At 38.6% G+C, this 15,809-nt stretch overlaps 1 protein-coding gene and 1 long non-coding RNA gene across 3 annotated transcripts in view; one reads left to right on the forward strand and one right to left on the reverse strand.

The window, feature by feature from the left end:
• The first annotated feature begins 3,226 nt into the window (after positions 1–3,226).
• Positions 3,227–15,809, forward strand: part of LOC311263130 — a 48,793-nt gene continuing 36,210 nt past the window's right edge. The window contains exon 1 of the long non-coding RNA XR_014623324.1: positions 3,227–3,661. This is a non-coding gene — a long non-coding RNA (uncharacterized lncRNA). The remainder of the gene's footprint in view (positions 3,662–15,809) is intronic.
• Positions 5,496–13,826, reverse strand: LOC311263125 (sterile alpha motif domain-containing protein 9-like). Of its 2 annotated transcripts, XM_084363024.1 has the most exons (4): positions 13,713–13,826; positions 11,799–11,860; positions 11,636–11,702; positions 5,496–11,351 (listed from the first exon to the last, which is right to left on the reverse strand). In XM_084363024.1, the coding sequence occupies exons 2-4, from the start codon at positions 11,819–11,821 to the stop codon at positions 6,834–6,836; spliced, it is 4,608 nt and encodes a 1,535-aa protein (XP_084219150.1). In that variant the 5' UTR covers positions 11,822–11,860; positions 13,713–13,826; the 3' UTR covers positions 5,496–6,833. The 2 variants fall into 2 exon arrangements, with proteins under 2 accessions (XP_084219150.1, XP_084219149.1); XM_084363023.1 differs by lacking the exon at positions 13,713–13,826 and having other exon boundaries at positions 11,799–11,934.

The raw sequence follows: 15,809 nt of genomic DNA on the forward strand, positions 1-15,809 counted from the left end.
CAAAGGAGGGGAGGCTTTTTGGTCCTGAGCCAGTTATTCCAGGGAAAAATCCACAAGAGTTTAATAAGAAGTACATAAGAATGTCAAGATTGTTATAGACACAACACACAATACAGTATCTTTGAAAGGACATGAAAATCCTCTCTAATTTCAGAAGAAATCAAACTAATTATATACATTACACCAGACAACTTGTCTTGTCCTGCAGTGACAAAACCAAAAGAAAAAAATCACTTGGAGATTTTTTTTTAAACTCATTTTATTCTTTAACAAAATGTAAAACACACCTATCCAGTGATCAAAAGTCATAAGTGCATTTTTCCCTCTTTGAGATTAGTCTTGTTTTTAAATCCAAGCGGCCACCAGAGCATGAAAGCCACTGACTGACGGTCCTGATGGAGACGTCATGTGAGCTGGCAGCAGTACAGGGCCTCTGATTGTAAAAGCTGTTCCCTGTTCAGAGTGAAAAACCTGCTTTGTGCTAAATCAAAAAGCCCTCGCTGGTTTTCCTATTCTCCTCCGGCTGCGTATCTCTCTGACAGCGGTTCCAGGAGCCAGACCCTCGCCACCACCACACTTCCCAACCTCAAAGCCGCCCCCCTGCCTCCGCCTCTCAGCTCTGTCCATTAGCAATCCAGAGGGGGAGGATTGGCTGAAAACAAACAACAACAAACAAAAGACCAAAGTGGGGCGAGGAGTGCGGACGGGGGGTGTAGAGGGAGAACTTCTGTGTGAAATAATTGCGAGGAACAATTTCAAACAGATGTCTGTTTGGACTTGGCCCTGGGCTCGTGTCCCCGTTAAATATAGTGATTTGATTGGAAAACAAGCAGTGTGAGATGGGCTGGCAGCCAACCGGACCATTCGGGGGCTCTCTAATGACCCCCCAGGGTCGAGGGGTCGTCGGAGTAAAAGCAGATCAGAGAGGATGTGGGGCCGGCGGCCAGGACAGGGCCCATAAATCTAGCCCATTCTCAGAGGAAGCTATCTTTTTTCGCTTGCCATCAGAATTAAAATACAATCACAATCGTCACATTGTGCTCCCGCCAGCATGCAAAGGTTATAATTCAAATCTAGCAGACAGAGCTGGGAGGTTGGGTTGGGTGGTAGTGGACTTTTGGAAGGTCAACAGGGTTGTGTATTTTAGGCTCAATGAGAACTGCTGCTCAGGGGGTTGTGGGAAAATGTCCTCCTACAGGTCCATGTATTAGAATATTTGGTTGGCTGAGAAAGCGTGACAGTATTCATAAAAGCAAGTGTGACAGCGCGATCTGTGGCACTCAGTCGTATAAATGTTTATTCCAATCCTTTAAGTTCACAATCACAGCAATAATGTGTCATGAATGGGATGCATTATTGCAGTGGGAACATTTGTGAAAGCGAAATCTCTGATGGCATAGCGGAGTTTTTCTTCCAATTTTCAGCCGGCTCAGCTTTTCACAGATGTGTTAATGTAGGCTGGACAGCTGCACTTTATGGCAGAATGGCGCAAGATGATCAGGATCATTTTCATCCCCGCTGACCGCTGAAGGAACACACGTGCTTTTCAGTTCGTCAAAAATAAAAACTTCATCGGGCTGCCAAAGGAAGAGAGAGTGAAGAAGAATTTTTATTTCTTTCCCGTAACAAAGGGCTTAGTCAGACTTGACTGTGAGCTGAGACGAGTGTCTCGCAGCTCTGATACGCTCTCTACAGGGGAGGAAGTAATGTGTCAGAGCTACACTGACACACACAGGACACATTTTGTAAAGTTTTTAAATGTCTTGACTGGATATCCCTCTGTGCCTATGCTTAAATTCATATCACTTTCTTAGTGAATATTCATCATATGAAAAGTATCTAGAAGTTAAGACAGTCTGCTTTGTCGATTATTCTAAAAATGGAACAAATGGCCCCAAAAAGATTTTCACATGTTGAAATATTTTGGGATCAGTGCTGTTTTATGACTAAATGTAAGAATTTCATGGAAGGATGATGCTGGAAATATTTGAGAGTTTTGTCACTGTCAACAAATCCCATTATTAAATGCACAATATTTAATTTCTGCCAAAAGTAGTAACATGGGATCATGGGAGTTGCTGTCTTCATTGTTAAACAACTGCCATCACCAAATAAAATCTCTCTGACGTGACTCAGGCAGAAATGTTCACAGATGAGGTGATGTTTTAAAATGTTGTGTCACCTTCTTCCTTCCTCACTCTCTGATTCTGTCCTGGAAGTAATAGTGACAGAAGAGCTCAGCTCCGAATCAATTTATTCCTAAAGCTGACTAAATGCTTTAAAAAGTTTTTAGCACTCTACTTTAACAAGAGGAAAAAGACCGTTTGCAGGGGACTATTTTCAGTGGTGGATTAATACACACAGTTTGGCTCAATGATGTGTTTATGGAGCTCTATGGCACAGTGGGATAAAATACATCAGGGTTTGGCTACCTGTTGGTGTAATCGATTCATTTTGGTTTGGCTCTCTCAAATAGCACGACCTCATTCTTTAAAGCTGGACTGGAGAAATCAGCAAGAGGAAGCTACATTTTGAAAAATATCCAGCTGAGAAAATCCCACCCCCTCCACACTGCTCATTATAACATTATCAACATTATCCCCTGATAATGGCGTCATGCACGCATATAAAACACAAAAAAACACAGGCCTCATATCATTTTAACAGAGATGACTGCACCCCAAATTTTTTAATATAAATTGCTCTTCACCTTAAACACCTGAAATAAAGAATTAGAAGATGAAAAGCGTGTAAATAACCATTATTATTGCACAATTTGCACAACACATGGAAGTACTGTCCCACATTAAACAAATCCTGAAGTTTCCTAAAGTGAGACAATAGAAAATTTGATTAAAAAAATAAAGTGTAGAGTTTATATTTCCTCCTCATTATATATTATATAATTTATCATATTTTTAGATTAAAAACAATACTATTCGACCATACATCATATTCAAGTTGATGTTACCATAAAGTTAAACTAAACAGGAAAAGTTAAACGTTGCATCAGGTTTAAAAGGTTAAAAGATACGTCATCGATATGATTATAAAGCTATTTCATGAGTGATTAAAAGGGTAAAATGTAATAATCTTAAAAAGATGGCAGATATATATATTGTGTTTTATTTTGAAGGTTTCATGGTTGTAACAGGAAGTCGTGTTGGTGAATAAGAGAAATACTGATCGCTCATTGGTCGAGGAAACAGGAAGTGAGCGTCTGAGTTAAGTTTTGGTTGCTTGACGGAGTCTCCACAGAAAAAGTTCGTGTAAAGAAGCAAAACAAGTGTTTAGTTGATGTCTCAAACTTTCTGCTCGTCAGTCTGCGTCAGGATACTAATGCTTAATACTTTCTGTGAGCAGCTGAAGATATTTCTCCTCAAAGTGTGTCTACAGTTGTTCACCTGAGCTCCACCTGTTTGTGGAGCTCATTAGCATACCGAGTGTTTGTTGTTAGCATTCATTAGCAATGTAAACGGACTCTTAGCCGCTGCATAGCTAACTCAGCTAACACTTTCTGTCGTGGAAACCCTGAAGTTTTATCAGAGACTGCTACAAGCTGACACCACAGGATGAAGACAGCGCGCAGAGTTCATCAGACCACGGTGGAGAGACGTTGCTGTCGTCGGGAGCCTGTCCGCCATCTTGTTCCTCGAGGCTGGTAAACCTGCAGACTCAACTCTGTACACCTAAATAATGTACCACACTTATATTTTTCCCAACATCAAAAAGAGCCCAAGTACTTTGTCATTAAATGTCCCACAATTTAATTATAAAATGCTTATGCGTTAACGGCGGTTGCTAACAAGTGTCTAAATGAGACTACAGAGGTTGTCAGGGACATTAAACGGGACTCATCTACTCACTAGTCCGTCTTTACAGGCTGACTTTAGTCAAAAGCTATTCTAACTAACTCTACAACATGTACATTGATCAGTTTATAGAAAACGTGTATAGTAATTGTGTAGTAAGATGTGTAGTGGTGGCGACGTTTAAGTCATGCGACCATGATGTAGTCTGTTTATAGCCTGACATTAGTTTTTTTTTTATGTAACTTTATACTTACTGCGCTACAATTCATAGAGAAATATTATTACTCGATTTGATAACTTTAGTTATACAAAACGTAAATAACAAATAAATTATGATGTATTAGTAGAGATAAAGATAAGACTTTATTGATTGATGAAATTCACAGCCTACTTTTCCTTTCTGTAATTTAAGTATATTTTCATACTAATGTTTGTATTTATACTTCAAGTTAAATGTTGGACTTTTACTTGCAACACAGTATTTCTACACTGTAGTGTTGCAACTTTCACTTAAGTAAAAGACCAGAGTACTTCTCCCACAACTGCCATTTTGTTATCTTCCCAGATCAGGCTCACTAAGGCCTTCACTGGTGAAATAGCATGAATATATTGAGCAACAATTCTATCTGCATTGCCTCAATATTGTGTCCTGTGCTGTAGATAATGGCATTAAGTGAGATCTCATTCCACTTAAACACAAAGATATTAAATCTGAAAAGATGTTCATGAACTTTTTGGTATCTATGTAGCATCTCTCCTCAAATCTAGACAAACAATCTCCTATGGATGTTGGTCACTTGTTGAACCATCTGCCGTTTCAGCATCAGTGTGGCACAGACTGTTGAGAACCTGCGCTCCAACAGACCAGAAAGAAACATACATATTCAGTAACAGGATCCACACTTCCCTAATAATCATGACCTGCATCATAAAACGACATCTGCAGCAGCCCTTGCAGGATGGATAATATATAATAGACGTGGCTAATTGAGAAGCAGAAAAAGGGGGACGCATTGAGCGGTTAAAAGTTCAAACCTCAGATGGCACCACGAGTCAGACTGTCGGTGATCTAGGGAGGTGGAGTTCTTCTGTTTGGTGACCCTGTGGTTTTATATCACCTGCTACTGGGTCGCACCATCCTCCTCCACCCTTAAGTACACTTACACTCATCTGTCTATTATTATTAGCTGTACTTGGGTAAATTCTAAAATGCATTTTCACCCTCTAAACCGCTTTGTGCATCTCACAATTAGTGTCCAGTGGCTCGAAAACCAAAGGGACTTTAGGTTTGCTTGAATATGATTTTCCTGAAATGAAACCAGCTTTTATCTTGTTTTTTGTCCTGGACAATAGGGCACAAAACACAACCAAATGTTATTGCTCTAATGTTATGTTATGGGCAAAGACAAAGTGGAAAGTGGAAAGTGGTTTTATTATTTCTGAGGTTGTGGCGCCCTCCAGTGTGTGATACCACTAAAATCATCCTTACATGGACAATGTAATGTGTTTGTTTTGAAGTATGTACGTATGACATTATGGCATTTAAACAATGTGAAACTGGTCAATTCAATGTACTTTGGATACTCAATTTTAGAAAAGTGATGTCTTTCTTCAGGGTTGGAATAGATAGTAATAGCTTGTGCGCATTGTGGTAAATTTAAAATAATTCTTACATGGTCAGGGTACAGTACATCTTACATCTTTATTAGAAAGGTAGTGCATAACTCAGTGTTCAACATTGTTTTTCATGGAATGCAAAAAGATTTTTCAACAGAATCACTGAAGTATTGTAAGACAAAATGACAAAAAATATAAGCTATTGTGTTTATAAAAAGTCAGTAGTAACACATAATTGGGAACCAAAACAAAAAAAAAATACATTCCAAGATTATGTAAAGCAAACCTGTTGTATCATTAATGGACTATGCAAGATCAAGATACATACCTTTAAAAAAATTACACATTCTTACATAGTTGTTAAAGTATTTTTTCAAAGGTAGGTGTATAATAGAACATATGATGCGGATCATTTCATTTCATGGAACACTATTGTTAAACTGCTTTATATCAACTTTTATCATTCAGAGGATAATGCAACATGCAACAAATAAGAGATATAAATCACAAATACACTAATTCTTACATAGTTGTTAAAGTACACCGTTTTGTTTTTTAAAATAACAAAAGGTAAAGCTGAATTCATTTTCAAATGTCGGATAAGGTCATTGTAAAAAAACTGACATTTTTTATTATTCAAAGGATAATGCAGGATCAAGATACATCCAAAACTAAGATATAAATCAGAACAATCACAAATTCTTACATAGTTGTTAAAGTACACCATAAGTACAGCAGAACATGAAAATACTGTAGGTAACAGCTGAATTAATTTTCAAATGTTGGATAAGTTCATTGTGAAAAGAACCTAACAATTTTCATGATTAAAAATGATTAAGAGAGACACTTTAATGTAAGCAAAACATTCAAAGGTTATTTAAAGCAAATCTGTATCAATGAGGAACAATGACGGATCAAAGATATAAAAAAAAGTAAAGATAAAAAATTTTTAATTCTTACAGCTGTTAAAGTACACCATTTTTTCAAAAGTAAATGTCATAAAGAATGCAAATTGCAAATCATTTAATTTCACAGAACAATGTTCAGTTAAATCAGAACATGACAAAATGTAACAGCCAAATTCGTTTTCTGATGTGACAGAAGTGTGAAAAAAACCTTTCAATTTTCATTCTTGAAAAATGATCATATTTACAGACTTGTGAGCTTTCAGAACACATTTGAGATTTGATTTTAATGTTATACTTGACAAATGTTTTCCTTTACAACGCAATGTTATCAATAAGGTAATGAACAGAGCCAAGGGAACAGGCAAAAATGTAATACCATTGTAACATAGAATGATTCAACTCAATCCCTTTCCAAAGTATACAAGGGTGTATAAAACAGATGGATCCACAAGGATTGGTGAAATTACAGCATGTTCGAATAAGCTGCTTTCATAATTTAGTTAATGTCAAGGGCAAGAGGGCCTCTCATTGAGAAACCGAGAAAGAATGACACCTTTGACCCATGGGGATGACCACGAAGCTCACTTCGAAACGCTGGAGTGACTGGGAGATCTGGGATAGAAGTATCTGCCAGTATCATGTTGTGCTTTACTGTCCCAGTGACCCTGCAAAGCAGCTCCTTCACCTTCTTCTCTTTCCAGATAATGCCATTTTCCCACATGGAGGAAAACTTTTCCTGCTGAACCCTGATACACTTCTTGATTACTCCAAGGGGTACCAGTCGTTCATAGCCCCACTTCTTCCCCAGGAAGAAATGGATTATGGGCCTCCTGCCATTGTACACTTCCTTCATCACTGCGTGATAAGAGGTACTCATCTGTGAGATGTAGTTCCCCAGACTTCTACATGCTGGACTAGCCTGGTGCTGCTGTGGCCACAACAGCACAACTGCAATGAAGTGCAGGGACAAACTATCAATTAATGGGATTGGCTCCTGCAGAACATGGCAAAGGAGTTGCATTAGGTTCTGGTATGGCAGAATGATGGATGATTCCAGTTTGAGACGACTCAACACAACATTGACATACAGGAAGTTGATTTTCTCCTTCACAGTCAGGTTATGACCACATTTAAAAACAAAACCATACTGTTCAGCAATCCTCTCCATTTTTTCAGGCTGAATGCCATTTGAGAGACAGCTCAGAATCCCTGAATAGGTATCAGCTTTTTGCATCTCCAGCTTTTGTCTTGTTTGGTGTAGTTCCAGCATTGTCTGCATGGTTTTGTTCCTCAAAAGATCTGCAGAATCTGTCTTGCAGAAAAGCTCTGCATACTGTCTAAAACACCTGAAAAGCTCATTTTTGGCTACTTGATCACGGATGTCTTTCATTCCAAATCTGGTGCCCAAGTTCACATAAAAATGGTCAAGGAAGTCAAAGTTAACCTTCATCCTGTATTTGAGGTTGTAAAGTACATCCTCAAACTGTCTGAGAATGATGTAGTAGGGTCTGTGTTTGTTGCAACGATCAGATCCCTCTACATTCTGAAGTTTAGCATTCCCAGAGAGAACCTGACTCATTATGTCATGACGGACACTGTCAGATGAAAATAGCGGGGTCTTTGCCAAAACCTCAATGACAAGTACTCCAACCTGAATTTCTCCCAGGCACCCCGATGTATTGAAAGGGTTGTTGTCTCTCTTGATTTTTAATCGCTGAGATGATTCCCTCTTTGCAAGGCTCTGTGTTTCCTTGAATGCATCTATTGCTGACTGAGCCATTTTGAGACAGATGCTCAATGTTTCAGGACTGATGGGCTCTTCTTTGTCATTTGCAATGGCATTTTTCAGCTCATGCTTAATGACCTGTGCTGATGTGTCTGCCATATATGAGCTGTCCTTGGAAAGATCTCTTGCTTTCTTTGCCCAAACTTTTGCCTCTGAGAAGTCCCTCTTTTTTAGGTAATTGTACCTGGCTAACAACTGAGAGATAATGGCATCTTTTGCAAATCTTTTTGATGCATTTTGTAGCACCGTCTCTTCCAGTCCTGGGGTTTCCTTTGCAATGTGTTGAATTAATGGAGAGAAGTGAGATTCCTCCTCTAATGAATGATGTCTCTTAACCAAAATGTGGTGAACATCTTGCAGGAGTTTGTCTTTGCCTTGTGTGCTTTGATAAAGCTCATTTGTGGTCAACAGAAGGTCGGCAATGTCAGCTTTGCTCACATTGTGTGTTGTTGTGAGTTCCTGCAAACAGTGCTTTGCAATACTTGAATGGATCATTTTCACAGCTGTGAAAACTACCTTGCCCTCCACTGAGCAGCTGGAAATTAAAGTGGAAAATTTCCTGAATCTGTCTTCGACTTTGATGGTTCCACAAAATGGTTGTGGTTGAAGACCAAGAAACTCCTCACATAGAGAGACGGAGAGAGAGGCACCCTTGCAGTATATGTTCATCAGAACTAAAACTGCCAGGAGCTGTGCATGTTTCTGATTGATGTCAAAGCTCTTCAGGGTCTTGCGGGCCACACCCTCAACATACTCAGTGCTAAAGTTCTTCTTCATGATCATGAATCCATAGAACGTTTTTTGAGCATTCTTGTGTGTTTTCTCTATTTCCACAAGTTTTTTGTCAAACTGTTCCTGCTCGTTCTCAGAGAGATCATTTCCAATGAATACTGTGTCTTCAGTTGCCTCAGTATCTTCAGTAGACTCTGACATCATGCAGTTCAGGAGGATTACTTGTGCAGAGTTGGACTGAATGTCTTTCTTTGCACATTCTTTGTCAATGACCTGCTGCAAGTCAAAAACTTTCTCCTTGTCATCGAAGTCATCTATCATCAGCAGAACGGGGACCCGTGGTACTTGCTCCTCATGGTCATACATCAAAAGTTTGACCACTTGCTCAGCTACTTCAGTGAAGTCAGCATTGCAGTCTCTGAGGACAGCACAACGGAATCGGTCCCGAAGAGACCATAAAGTATGCATGGCCAAAGTTGTCCCACCACATCCAGGCACATGCATGAGGTTCAATAACACGCAGGCTTTTTTCAGGGAGCACAAATCAGGTATGATTGTGTTCATGATGAAGTCAAACTTGTCTCGTTTGATAAATGGTGTGGATCCAGGCTGCTCTGAGAAATAGAAATTCCACCATGATACTTTTCCTCCTTTGTAGAAGTTCTCCTCTATTTCAAGTTTGTCCTCGTTTCCTCCCTCACATTGGTTCACGCACAGGACTTCTAAGGTCTTCAGGCTACGCTCAACTTTTTTTTCAAGGAGGACTTTGCTTCCTCCACCACAGGGTAGGAAACGGCAGGATCTACGGTTTTCTGACAAAAGGCTAAGAATAGTGCCATTGACTTCAGCAAAACTGAGCTCATAAATGCACCTATGAGAGATGTCGATTCCACATCGAGCATTGATTAGGTCTCTCCAGGAGGTAAATGCTCTTTCATTGTCACATATACAAAGAATTTGCTCTGTGCCTTTGAGCTCCTGAAAGAATGTACTGAATGTCTCAAAGAGAGGGTCCATCTTCTCACTCACTGTAGACAAAAGTAAGAAGACGACAAGGAATCTCTTGTTTGGAAGCACATCTTTCCGACACAGGAACGAAATCACATCTCGGATGGAGGCTCCCTTGTCCATCAACCACTCATCTATTTCTGATGGCACCTCATCCTCAATACCTCCGTTGCAGAATACCCAGCTGGTATTTCGAGTTAATTCTAACTTGTTTGCAATGTCCTCAACTCCTTCTGTGATTTTATACTTTGCTGGTAAATGGACATTTACTGTACTCTGCTGTTCAAAGTGACACTGTAATCCATGTTTAGCTGATTCTGGATCAAAGTCTAAAACAGCCGTTGGGTTGAGCTCGACAAGAAATCCCAGTGATTCAAACTGGACTGGGTGTGATTTGTTAGTTACTATCACATACCGCTCAAAGTGTGACTTATCTAAAGAGAGGGAACCACCAGTTATCATCTGACTTAATCTCGAGCCTTGAGTACTGCTTTTTATCACATTGAGGTGCTTCTCTTCAGATTGTTTTCGAAGATGGGTTAATTGTGCTATACGATCAACAAACTGGTTGTACTCCACCATTGGTTTAGCACCTGTGGTTGGTGCGAGGAGATCCCTGCTGCTGCCTCCATCTCGGACAAAGAATTGTTTCTGTGGTTTTGTTTCAGGTTTGACTGTTTCTTTACCTTTTGCCTTTTTCTTGGCTTTGTTTGTGTTCATGTTGAAAGTCTGGTAGGTGTTTTCTGCACAGATCGTTGAGTCAGGAACTATGTCCACTTCTATCACACATTTGTCAGATGATGTCATATTCTTATTGAGAACACCAACAAATCGAGGAGGTTTGATGCAAATTTGAGCAGCCTGCTTGTGTTTATGCTCAAAATAACCATCGATGGCAGATTTTAGTTCATTAGCGTAAGCCTCTTTGTCCTCAACAACCACCCCCAACACTTGACCATGGATGAAGTCTGGCTTGTCCCCAATTCCAAAATGTATGGTGCCGTTGGTTCGGCTGTTCATGCAGGCAGCTGCAAAGCGAATTACCTCAGCAGTGAACTTGTTCATTTTTGTGTCATCCGTTGTATTGATGAAAGCTTTGTACTCGTGGCAGGGTTCAATGAAGTCTGAGGCACCAGATTCTGTGATATCAAGAATGCTGCTCTCCATGTATCTATATGGATCATGGTACCTACAAAATGGATATGGTTTACATGGTCTTCCAGGCTGATTTCTGGAGCTTGCTGGTTCCTCTTTCTTTAATTTCACTACCTCATCTCTGGCATTAATGATAAGTTTTGCTGGGCCAAAGGTCACACCCATTGTTTTTAAGTCTGTTGCATCTAAAAGCAAAAGACTACTCCCATTAATGTCCTGCTCAAACAGTGTTTCTGCAAATCTGTCATCCACTTTATCCAACTTAAGAGCCCATTGTCTCACTTGATGTTTACTCCAATCCTCGATGTCAGGTGACAGATCCTCCTCCAGACTCTAAAATTAAAAAAAAAGTTATTTTTACTCATCTTTCACTCAGATTACTGCACAATTAACTATTAGTTGATCATATTTAGTGTTGAACTCTCAGATGTGGTAATGCAAACAACTTCAGTTGGTTTAATAAACAGGCAGTGAACAAAGATTACAAAGTTGTGTTTGTTTGAAAAATGTCTTCATCTTTATTGTCTCAAAGTCTATTTGAATCTAATGGCAGCTTAATAGATTGTGCTATAGGAGCATCTTTCCCCAAAAGTTGGATTATTTCAACTGTCATTTACCTTAATTTCGCCTTGATCTGCCATACCATCATTGGCTCCCACTTTGCAAACGTCTGGATCGCTAATGCTAGAAAAGTAATTCAAAGAGTGAAATTAATAACAGAGTACTAGATACTGTGCTGCTTGCACTCAATACAGAAAATGTAACTTAATTCAGCTTTACCTTAATATTTCCTGATCGTCCATGATGGCTGGCTCACTTTTCACACATCTTGACTTGTAATACTGCAAGATAAAGTATAAATGTGAATATATTGACATATAAACATGTCTGAGCGCATAAAATAGATATTGAACCTCAATACTTCAACCAACCATCAATCATTCTCAATCACTTCATCCTGCAGAGCCGAGATTTTTAGCACATCCACTGTGATGAAAGTGTCCTTCAGTGCCGCTATGGTCATGGTGATGGTCATTTCATAATTCTTTCACTTTTTCAAAATATGCTAAATCTACTAACGTCTACCTTATATCTCCAGTCTTCTTTGAAATGCCAACAAAATTGACACAGACATATTTGGATACTAGACATCACACATTTTGAATGTGCAGTGGTGCTTGAAAGTTTGCGAACCCTTTAGAATTTTCTATATTTCTGAAAGATACAATTCTGGCCATATCTTACAAATCACCCCTTTTATTGCTGTATTTTATGTCGTAGAACAAATTGTGACACTCTTATGTTAACCACTGACTTTACATCAGGGATCGAACCAAAAAAAACTGTTGACTTTGAAACAGGGCAACAGGAAATGCAAAAATGCTAATATAGTTATATAGGTTTCGCAGTCATTCCTGTGCCTCTCTATTGAGGAAGTGTTGGGGGAATTTGCATGTGGCTGCAAATAAAAGTCTTTCTGTGGTGACCATGATGGATAATAATTAACCTCATCCCTGAACCATTCTGGCTTACTTTATGTTTGTGTCTATGTGTTAATGAAATGACCTGAAACCATTCATGGCTGTTGGCACAATAAAATAATCAGGTTAAGTGGGACTGAGCTGCTCCACCCACCCGGTTGACCGTGCGTCATGATAGAGAAGAAGTGGCGCTCACCTGGATTTTACCTAAGGCCTTGCATCCTTTATTTTGTTCATGTGATGGTCTGATCACATGAACATTTGAAATGTCAAAGAACCAGTATGGTAAGCCAAGACATAAAAAAAAAACTTCTGCCAGTACTGTCTGTGCCATGACAACTGTGAAACAAAGCCATCACTATAACTAGTTTTATACTCAAGCCTTGATGGCACCATAAATACCGTGGTAGGTCTCTGCTTGGCTTGTTATCACATATCATATATCAGCCAAGAGAGACGCCTATTGTTTCACAGTATAAAGTATTGATATACAGTATTACCTAATTGTAACTGGTACTGGAATATCAAATTAAATAAAACAGATAAAAACCAATCCCAAACAGGTAAGGAACAGTAATATAATAGATGTGGAAAAACCATATGGTCTCGTGTTTTTTTCTTTCTCTTCTCTTAGTATTTGTAGTAGTTTCTATGATGTAACAGGCTGAATTTACTATATATGTGTGGATGAATGCAGTTGAAACAGTTATACAATTTCACAACACTCAGCCCCACACTGCAATTATGTTCCCCATTTAATCTGTTTTCTCTGTAATATCTATTTTTTGCAGTGAACTGAACTCTTGGTTATACGAGGAAATCACCAGTGTGATCCCTGAATGTGGTTATAATAAAACCAGGAAGAAGCTGTCATTTCAAAACTGTTTGCTCAATACACAATTCCATCATATTTAAGCAAACAGAACAATCAGAATGTAACTTTATATTTGATAAAGAACTGTTTTAATTGCTATGGATGTGATAAGAATCAATGTAACGTTAGAGTGGAAACAAAAAGTTATCTCTCACACAAACCTAAAACCCTGAAGTCAGGTGCAAGACAATAACCAAGCTGAACGATATAAATGAAGGATAAAGTGTTTTTCATTTAAAGTAACTTAGATTATTCCTTTTGTAAGTCCATTTTTCATCAACCAGTGCTCATTAATGCTCATATTAAAGAAAAACTATAAGCTAGATAATACACACTTACCCCTCCTGGATAATTTCATCGAGGCTCAGTGCTGTCTGCTGTCCTCGCTGTTTAACACTTAGGTCTTCAAGCAGGGTTGATGTGACAGAATCTTCCAGAAGACATCTTTTTTTCTCTGCTTGTTTGCAGAGAGGAGAGAGAAATCTGTTCTGTGCCGGTGCTATGCGGAAGACAGTCACTCCTCCAGTGGGCTGGCTGTTCAGAGGAAACGAAACCTAAGCAATGCTTTGTGTGTGTGTGTGTGTGTGTGTGTGTGTGTGTGTGTGTGTGTGTGTGTTGTTAAAAAGAAACAATACCAGAAAACAATGCGCCTTTAATGCACTGAATGAGTAGTATTCACTGAACACTTAATGCTTCCTCCTTGCTTCTGCCAACCAACCCAATATTACATTCCTACATGCAGCAGAGGAGGCTGTTTTGGGACGGCAGTTCTGGAAACCTAGTTTTTTGCAATTTGATCCAAGGCAGAAATGTACTGTACTTTGCCAGCATTTATTCTGGTGACTGGGTTGGATAAATAAGAAACTTAAAGAGAATGTAGAAGTAAATGTGTGTAAAATAAGAATAGAATAAAATTAAAAACTGTACAAGAGCAAACAGGCAGACAAAGAACTAGAATGGCACTCAAACCTAATCCAATATCAGACTCGATAGCTCCGTATCACTCTACTTTTTAAACCACCAACCACTTAACCATGATTTAAGCTCATCAGATCTAGGATCCACATCAAATTGTACTTGCTCATAGATACCAGCCACTTAAATACACATGATTTTTTTATCTTTAAGATTCCCTGAGAATATCAGGAAAATGTCAAACACTCTATCTCGCAATATTACAGAAAGTGACAAAAGATTCCTGGATCCCTTTATCCGGATCTGCTCCAAAAGTTAATGGGGTCTTTTTTGGGCAGAGACCCATCCTCCATCCAAGTTTCATGGAAATCATGTTCACCAGTTTCTGTGTAGTTCCGCCTTTTTCGTTCCGTCAACATCACACTACTAATTAACACTCAGAAAAAAATTTTTTGACAACATTTGTGAACAGATTCTGAATCGTGGGAGATAAAAAATCACGATTCTTATGTGAATTGATTTTTTACCCACCCCTAGGAGGGAGAGGGAGCTTATGCAGACTTAGGGAGGGCCCATTTAATGGAGCCTTTCAGGGGCCCAGCTATTTCTGTGAGAGTGCTTGAGTGCAAAACTTTATCAGTGGCTTGAGGGAAGGGACAAATTTATGAGATACCGAGGTGCAGTGTCTGAGATGAACAGAACAACAGACTGCTTTATATTAACAGCTGTTACACAAAGTGTTGAGTAGGCCATATTTCTTTTATCGTCACCATTACAACAGACATTTCTTTTATATATTGTACCTGAATACAAAAGAAAGCAGTGCAAAGTACTTTATTTTGAGTAAAATACAATCATCCTATAGCCACAGCAGTCAAAACAATCTTCCAAACTACAACATAGTGTCTGTGTTTAAAATCACAAACTCTTACATAGTTGTTAAAGTACACTATAAGTGCAGCAGAACATGAAAATAGGTTACAGCTGAATTCATTTTCAAATGTTGAAAAAAGTTCATTGTGGAAAAAAATAAAAAAATGTTGATGATTAAAAATGATTGAGAGACATTTTTATGCAAGCAAAACATTTAAAGGTTATTTAATGCACATCTGTATCAATAATGAACGATGAAGAATCAAAGATACGTATAAAAAAAGGTAAAGATTAAAAAAAAACATTCTTGCAGTTTAAGTACACCATTTCTTTAAAAGTAATGTCGTAAAGAATACATAATGCAAATCATTTCATTGCACAGAACAATATTGTTCTGAATTATTATATTCAGTTAAATCAGAACATGACAAAATATAACAGATTGAAGCACTCAGCTCCGAATCAATTTATTCCTAAAGCTGACTAAAATCTTAAAGTTTTTAGCACTTTACTTTAACAAGAGGAAAAAGACCATTTGCTGGGGACTATTTTCAGTAGTGGATTAATACACAGTTTGGCTGATTGATGTGTTTTAATAGTTAATATGGAGCTCTATGGCACAGTGGGATAAAATACATCAGGGTTTGG

This window comes from Pagrus pagrus (assembly GCF_965226575.1).
Source record: "Pagrus pagrus genome assembly, chromosome: 9".
Classification (NCBI taxonomy): domain Eukaryota; kingdom Metazoa; phylum Chordata; class Actinopteri; order Spariformes; family Sparidae; genus Pagrus; species Pagrus pagrus.

Excerpts from the sequence above, each read along its gene's own strand:
- LOC311263125 (XM_084363023.1), bottom strand. The coding sequence starts at position 11,896 with ATGTCAATATATTCACATTTATACTTTATCTTGCAGTATTACAAGTCA. Across the intron at positions 11,703-11,798 it reads GACGATCAGGAAATATTAAG|CATTAGCGATCCAGACGTTT; the intron begins GTAAAGCTGAAT and ends TTACTTTTCTAG. Across the intron at positions 11,352-11,635 it reads CAGATCAAGGCGAAATTAAG|AGTCTGGAGGAGGATCTGTC; the intron begins GTAAATGACAGT and ends TTTTAATTTTAG.